The following is an 8010-nucleotide window of genomic DNA, read 5'->3' as shown; positions in this document are numbered from 1 at the left end:
TTCCACCTTTTGGCTATTATTAATATTTGCATATAAGTATTTGTGTGGACATATGTTTCCAATTCTCCTGGGTATATACCTAGGAGTAGGATTGCCAGGTTATATGGTAACTCTATGTTTAATGTTCTAAGGAACTGCCAAATTGCTTTTTGAAAACAGTTGACCATTTTGCATTCCCACCAGCAATGTATGAGGGTTGTAATTTCTCTACATCCTAGCCAATATTTGTTACTGTCATCTTTTTTTTTTATCATATCATTTTAGTGGGTGTGAAGTGTTAGCTCATTGCAGTTTTGATCTGCATTTCCCTGATGCCTAATGATGTTGAGCATCTTATTATGTGCTTATTGGCCATTTGTACATCTTCTTTGGAGAACTGCCTATTCAGATCATTTGCCCATTTTTAATCAGCTTGTTTTTCTTCTTATTGTTGAGTTGTAATAGCTCTTTATATAGTCTAGATATAAGTCCCTTAAAAGATAAATGATTTGCAAATATTTTTTCCTATTCTGTGGGTCTTTTCACATTTTTTTTTTTTTTTTTTTTTGGCCGCACTACTTGGCTTATGGGATCTTAGTTCCCCGACCAGGAAATCAAACCTGGGGCCCCCTGAAGTGGAAGTGTGGAGTCCTAATCACTGGACTGCTAGGGAATTCCCTCCTTCTTTTCACAGTTTGGATGCTGTCCTTTGAAATACAGGCATTTTTGACTTTGATAAAATCCAACTTAGTTTTTCTTTCATCATTTTGGCTTTGATGTCCTATCTAAGAAGCCATTGTTTAATCCAAGGTCACAAAGATTTACTTCTATGTTTTCTTCTAAGAATTTTATAGTTTAGATCTTACATTTAGGTCTACAATCCATTTTGAGTTGATTTTTGTATATGGTGTAAGGCAGCGGTCTAATTTAACTCTTTTTTGCATATGGACATCCTTTCTGGCGTTTTAAATATGTCTCCTGTATTAGATAGATGTTTCTTAAGCGCTTGTGGCGTGTGCTATACATCGACACGTGTGTCTCAGCGCCCTGCACTGTGCTACGCACACAGTGAGCTGCCTTGTTCGTGTGTTTGTGTGAATCGTTCATATTTTTGTCAGAGGCAGAACATTTCACAAGATGACGTGGTGCTCAAAAATTGTTTTCTAAGTATCACCCAGCATGGTTTTCTAGGAAAAGCTTTCTATAATCTAGACCAGTAAATGCAAGCAGTGCGTTTCTTTCCCCTTGAAGTAGAGATTTCATTGTTATCTGAGAGGCTTTCTTTAGATCTGTGTCAGAACAGCCCCACTCCGAAGCAAGTCTTCCTTGCTGCTCAGTTTGCCAGGCCTTTTCTTGTTGTTTACCGTGAGTATCCACTTCTATCAAAAAAGTGGCCCCTGCAACCTTCCTTCCCATTCTTAGTTCACACTCCATGCCCCTTGATTTCTGCCTCCTTAGTAGCTTTACCAGTGGGCTCCATTTTTGGTAATCCCAGAGACAAACAGGAATTCTGCTCACCTGGTATTTGACAGGAATAATTCATTACATTTCGTCTTGCTGGCCTCATATGGCATTTTTACGTGCATTTTAAACTACCCTTACACATTCACACTCACACAAACCTTCCCTTATGTTCTCCTCTTCCCCAACCTTTCTTTCTTTCAAACTCAGTGGTTATATTTTGTATTAACCTTTTAAGAATATAAAGCACAGTTTAAGCAGGCTCAGAGAAAAAGCTGAAGTCAACCTGCGGATTACCAAGCCGAAGGGCTGCATTTGACGGCCGATCTGTGAGGTATCATTTGGTCTAAACCTAAGCCCAGTGCTTGGTACCTTATTTGGATATTGCTGCTTTCAATGCTTGAGCTGTTCTTCCAAACACTGGAGTTCTCGGCTACTTTTCAGTATGATGTAAGTACCAGAAGTATTGCATTGTCTTAGAGGTTCTAGTGGGGGATTTCAGATAAGATTCCACATCTGAACACACTGGGAAACGTTAGGTAGAAGTAAACATCTAAGAAATTCACTTGAACGTCTCACTCGATAATCTAGAAAAAAATCCCCAGTTTCAGAGATGCAAGTCTGACTCTTCTTTAATCTTCAAAGCAATCAACAGCTTGAAATACTCAAAAAGAAGGCCGAAAGGGACCAGCTGCTCCCATCTCAGCCTAACTATTCCTCCAGTGGTTCTTTCAGAGGGTCACTGCCTTCCTGTGCTTTATACTGCTCAAACACAAACTGCTGACTTTCTAAAGCTAGTAAAGTCTCTTATAAAGATATAATGAAGCTGTTTCAAATGCTAAGAAATGGGGCTGGTATTTGCAATATTAACATCTCCCCTTCCAGCTCCCCGTCCCTAATGTAGGGATCATTCACAGAAGTGGGCAGCAGTCAGAGTAGTGGGCACTGTGGTGGGAGGTTGTTCAGAAAGTAACTCTCCAGTGAGTGAGAAAACAAGAACTAGAATGTGGAAACTAAGCATTAAGAGGGTTTCTGAGACACGACAGTTGGCTTCAACAAATTTGTCTGAAGAAAAGGGAATATTCAGAAAGGACATGGATATTTTTGGTTCTATAAAGGCATGTTTGAGAAGCCATAGTCATTCAGAGCTTACTGGAGCACTTGCAAAGGTTGTTAAGGTACAGTTCTTAGCCTCATTCCTGGCTCTATTTGAAATTTCTAACCCTCCACTTCCCACCTTTTTTCCTGTTGTTTTGTGCCTTTTATAATGTATGCTATCTCATAGTTTATGCATCTTATACATTGCCATAAGTCTTTGGGGGATAACGTGTGGAAATAAACCACATAGATTTAAAAGCCAGGATTTCCCCCAAAATGAAATCTCTCCCTGGGGCAGACCTAATGTTTCCTTGACATTTGTGTTGATTTGGTACCAGCATGTTTTCCGTTTTCTTTGTGCCAAGCTATTTGTGAATCTGTGGGCAACGCAAAGAATTTGAAGTCCCTGCTCTCAAAGAACTCATGTTTTATTTGGGGATATTAAAAAACAGAAAAGGAAACCTCTGAAAGTCCTGTCCAGGTGTCCAGCATCTGCTCTATCAGTTGTGTCTATCATTGTGAAGGTAATGGCATGCCCAGAGAAATCGAGATGCTGGATGCAATTAAAGCCGGCAACAGACAAGTCGTGAATGCAAATCTTCGGAGTTTTCGGAAAACAAAGAATAGAGAGAGAGAAAAAAAAAAAATCTCCTGATCTCAACACCCAGAGAGCTTCTTAACATTTTGGTGTATTTCCTTTCAGTATTTTTTCTCTGAATATTTAGGACTAGATAGCTTGTGATTTTACAGCTGCATGTACAGTTCTGTAGTTTTTCTTTTACCCTAACAAGCTATTCTCTATTTTATTAAAAATATTTTCCTATATATTTCCAACACCATAATTTACATAAACATCCCTCCTCTCAGGAAGTTCATACTGCTTCCAAGTGCACTATTTAGACCCTCCATGAGTAGAAATGATTGGAGAGTGGAGCGACTACAGACTCGAGGCATCAACTTCTCCATGATGACTAGCTGAAAATACTGTAGTGGTTTTCCCTATTTTTGGTGCCAAACCTCTGGCATCTGACTAAATTTCGCTGCTTTTCTTTCACTCCTTTATGGGTCCCACCCCTTACTTGAGGCCTCTAACCTCGTTTCCCAATTGTGTTGCTGAACACAGGGTTATTTGCCGGGGGGGGGGGGGTGAGGTCCGTCTTTTTGACACAGTTCAAGAAGACTTTGAGACTTTTAAAACTGGGGTCTTTTGTGGGATCCGGGATATCTTATCTGCGTCTTCCTGACCTAAATTCGTCGAGCCATGCATTTGCCAGTGAGGCAATTTCCCCGGCTAGCTGCTTCTGACCGGAGCCCTCTCCACAGGGTGCGCCAGTAAAAGGGGGAAGTGGAAGTAAAGTGGGAAGCAGGAGGACCGTTCTACATCACTGGTCAGTCTCCACAGGTAACATTCTTTAGTTCTTCCCGTACCTGGTGGCACCGGTCCAGAGCTATTAAAATTCCTTCAAGGTGTGGCTCAGGGTGCGGTTGAGAATGGTTGTATATCCATCTAAATACCTTAGTAGGCTGTTAGTGCTTTGCATATAAAAATACACAAATACATACAAAGAGTTGAAAAGGCTGGAGTAAAACTCACTGCCCTGATTTTTTTCGCCTCTAACAAGCGCATCGTAGGACCTCAATGACTCACTTCTGGTTGGAGCTTCCGAATGGGTTAAGAGCGCAAGCAAACTCTTGGGAGTCCAGTAGGAGTTGCTGATTGTGCCGGACATTGCTTGCAAAGCAATTTTTGTGGTTCACCTCCCTCCGGGTTTTCTCATTCTTTTGTTGGAGGTTCACGGAGCTGGCCTGGGCATTTACTTTTTAAAGTTTTTACGTCCCCAATCCCCTGTCTCCCAGCTCCCGGAGTGCGGCCCCTCTCACCGCCCTGAGACTTTTGGGCTCGCTCCAGGCTTGGGAAGGGGGCGGGGGGACTTTGTTCCCTGCAAACGACATTGCCCTGGGAATTTCCTGTGGCCGTTTCTCACGGACGAGCCCCCTCCGCCGGCTGGAAGCGCCGACACCCACCGTCGCGGGCCCTCGCCGAGCCAGAGACGCGAGCGCGGAACACAGCACCCGGCGCCCACCCGCGCCCCGGTGCGAAGCAGCTGCGCTCCCGTGGCTCCCCCTCCTCAGGTCCCGCCGCCGAGAGCCCGGATGTTGGATTCAATCCCTACGCCGGGTCCTTCATTTCCATAAAAGGGCAGCGGCACGGCGGGGCAGAGATTGCTGCCGCCGAGGGCGCCCCCGCCTCCCCCGCACTGCTCGCTCCCCCGCCGCGCGCCGCCCCGCCCCCAGCCCGGGAGTCCGCGCGGCCTCGGCCCCGAGTGCGGACGCAGGGGACGGGGGGAGGGGCGAGGCGGCCGGACCCGCTGCGTGCGCCTTGGAGGGGCGAGGGGGAGGGAGCCGGACTCGGACTGAGGGGGCGGGGAGAGAGGGGTGGAGCGCGGAGGGAGAGGCGAGGGGCCGCGACGACCGGACTCCATTAGTCGCTCCGGCCGAGACGCAGCGTTTCACCCGCAGAGGAGGGGACTCGCAGCCGCCGCCGCCGCCGCCGCCGCCGCCGGGCGAGCCTTCGCCCCGCGCCTGTTGCAGCGCGAGCCCCGGGCCGGGAGCGCGAGGAGCGCGAGGTGAGGGGCCGGGCCCGGCGGGGACTGAGGGGGAGCGCGGGCGGGGAGGAGGACTGTGGAGCCCGCAGGCGGCGTCTCCCGAGCCTGGGTGCGGCCAGCAGGCGGGCAGGTGAAGCCCGCCGCGGTCCGCTAGGCGAGGGCCGCTAGGCTGGGGCCGCGCGGGGCGGGCGGCGCCGTGTCCGCAGAGGGCCCCCGCGGGGCGGGAGAGCGGGGCGGCCGCCGGGAAGGGGCGCGGGGCGCAAGATCCTGCCTGCAGCTGGTCTCGCCGCCGCTCTGCCGTACTTGGGTTCGTGCGGAAACCCTCGCGTTCTCCACCTTCTCTCACCCCGCAGCCGACTCTGCGAGTTCGGTGGGATTTGCCTTCCTTTGGGGGAGTGACGCTGAAGAGAGCCATTTCCTCCGTGCTTGCAGGAAGGAGCCATGGCTCTAGACGGGATAAGGATGCCAGATGGCTGCTATGCGGATGGGACGTGGGAACTGAGCGTTCATGTGACGGACCTGAATCGCGATGTCACCCTAAGAGTGACCGGGGAGGTGCACATTGGAGGGGTGATGCTCAAGTTGGTGGAAAAACTCGGTGAGTAGCATCCCGGCCGCGTCAAAGTAACGACTACCCAGACTGGGCACGGGTGTTGGGGGGGTGACCTAAGGCGGGAGGAGGGGTGGATTTTGGAAATCTTGGTTGGCATCCCGCAAATACTTTTTTTAAAAATGTAAGCTCTCTCAGTATTTAAGCAAATAGACCTTTTTCCCTTTGAATCTTGTTTTGTATTGCTACTCTGAAATTTTCATAATGTGGTGATTCCAGCCTCCCGATTAATACGCTCAACTGCGTAGTAAACGGAGAAGATTCCTTAATTCTTTACACTTAGCGATTTCACATTAAAAGAAATGAGAAGAGTGCGCAAGTGAATGTTGAGAGGGTTATATTACAGGGTTTGTGGTTATCAATTACTTACCTTCAGTGTACCTGGATGTTGGTGACGTTTGGTATTGAGGATGATGCAAAATCTATTTAAGAATAAATTCTACTGGAAATTGTTCAACTTCTGGCGCTGATATGAAGGTTTTGTAGTTGTACTACTACGTGATGGAGTATGTTAAAATGTTGCAGTCATCCACTCTTACAAGGGGTAGGGCAGTGTTTGACTACCTATAGTAGTCCGTGCTTGAAGTAAGTTATTTCCCGCGTTCGATTTTATATGAATAACAAGCTGGTGAAAGAATTTTGTTTTAAAAAGCAGACATTATTGAACTTACTCGAGATTGACAATATTTTGCTTAGGTACAAATATATTGATTTAAAACTGTTGATTGATTTAAAACTGACTTAGTCTTAAATAATAGGATATCCAACAATGTGAAGTGTAAGAAAATTTTTCAGTACACATTTGTGATGGATGAAACCATCTTCAGCTGGAAGAATCAACTAAAATGATTCAGTAGATGCTTTTATTACAAGAGAAGTGCTTGGAGGACTGTTGCTGAGCTTTAATGTGCCATTTGTTTGTAATACAGGTTCTGAAAAGTGGAAATGCATGGCATTATCTTTTTAGGCTTTGTGTGTGTGTCTTTTTAAAACATAGCATTCCTTCTTCTGGCCATTCTGGAAAAGTAGAGAAGTGGTTATTTATCAGGAAATGTATTTCTTACCGAGGGATTAGTGTATACCTACCACATAAACTTACCGAAATAGTGCTCCAATGTAATTTGCAGTGTAAGACAGCATTCATTTAGGTGGGCCTTCTTTGGATTCCTGCAGGAAGTTTAATTATTGAAGGACCATAAAGAAGCTCCTTGCAGGGTAGCCTCCTCCATAGGACTGTGCATTGTTTGGTTCTCTGAGACATAACCCAGCACAGAGCCCCCCTGGGTGGCCCTTTGAAAGTGAGATTTTGCTGTGTGTTTATCCACTTAACTGTTGGTTAGCATTGTTCTTATCTGATTAATCAATCACTGTGCAGAATATTTCTGAACCTTTTTTGTTCAGCACTAGTGAGGGATTACGGTTAAGGAAGAAAATATCAAATATAATTGTTTGTATTTCCTTTGTTTTCAAAGGAAGCAAGCATTTTCTTCAGAGATTGCTTTATATATGATAAATGGACCTTATTAATACTCCGGTTTCAATAAGAGATATTTCTTATTGTGAAAAAGGACCTGTTGAAGGTGACTGAGATAACTTGTAGTTCTTGAAAGCCAGTCTTTATCTAATGAATAAATAATGACTTCTATATTTATATTGCATTGATTAGAGCTGTTTATTACAGAATCACAGGCATAAATAGAAATACAGAGAATAAACTTTTTAGACAGAACTGATGTTAATTTGCAGTGACTATAATTTTAATCTTTTAATGTTGATGCATTTTAAATATTTTATGCAGTGAAAAGAAGCCCAACAAGGTAGGAGATGTTGTGTACGTGAAAGCCTTACATCTTTCTTGAACTGAGCCAATACTGATCCTCTTAGATTTTGACTTTCAAATAGAAAGTGTTTTTCAGCGTAATTCTGACTCTCCTGTTTGGTAAAAAGTAAGGCTAAATGATTTTTTGCTCCTGGTTTTAGGATTAGATACTTTGAATGGCAAGCTATTTTGTTACCTATTGGCAAATAAATAGAAGAGAAATTCAGGACAGCATTTAAAATTTACAAACCAGGCTAATCAGATTAGAAAAGAACTTTATAATTCTTCAGAGTTGCCTAAAACTGGAATGGCCTGCCTTCTGAAGCCCTAAGTTGTGTTACTGAAGGTATTAAAGGGCAGACTGGATGGTTACTTGTCAACGAAGTAGATCAAAGCAGCTTGCTGAGTCTAGATAAGAGGTGGAGGTCATGGTAGGG

The 8010-nt window shown here is 45.0% G+C and overlaps 1 protein-coding gene across 1 annotated transcript in view; it reads left to right on the top strand.

Moving 5' to 3' along the window:
- Positions 1 to 4972: 4972 nt before the first annotated feature.
- FERMT2 (FERM domain containing kindlin 2) overlaps positions 4973 to 8010 on the top strand; it is a 73089-nt gene continuing 70051 nt past the window's right edge. The window contains exons 1-2 of the mRNA XM_061180846.1: positions 4973 to 5165; positions 5577 to 5742. Coding sequence (XP_061036829.1) covers positions 5586 to 5742 — 157 coding nt within the window. The 5' untranslated portion in view covers positions 4973 to 5165; positions 5577 to 5585. The remainder of the gene's footprint in view (positions 5166 to 5576; positions 5743 to 8010) is intronic.

Source organism: Eubalaena glacialis, chromosome 2 (genome assembly GCF_028564815.1).
Source record: "Eubalaena glacialis isolate mEubGla1 chromosome 2, mEubGla1.1.hap2.+ XY, whole genome shotgun sequence".
Lineage (NCBI taxonomy): Eukaryota > Metazoa > Chordata > Mammalia > Artiodactyla > Balaenidae > Eubalaena > Eubalaena glacialis.
This window is presented reverse-complemented; position numbering and strand designations above follow the sequence as displayed.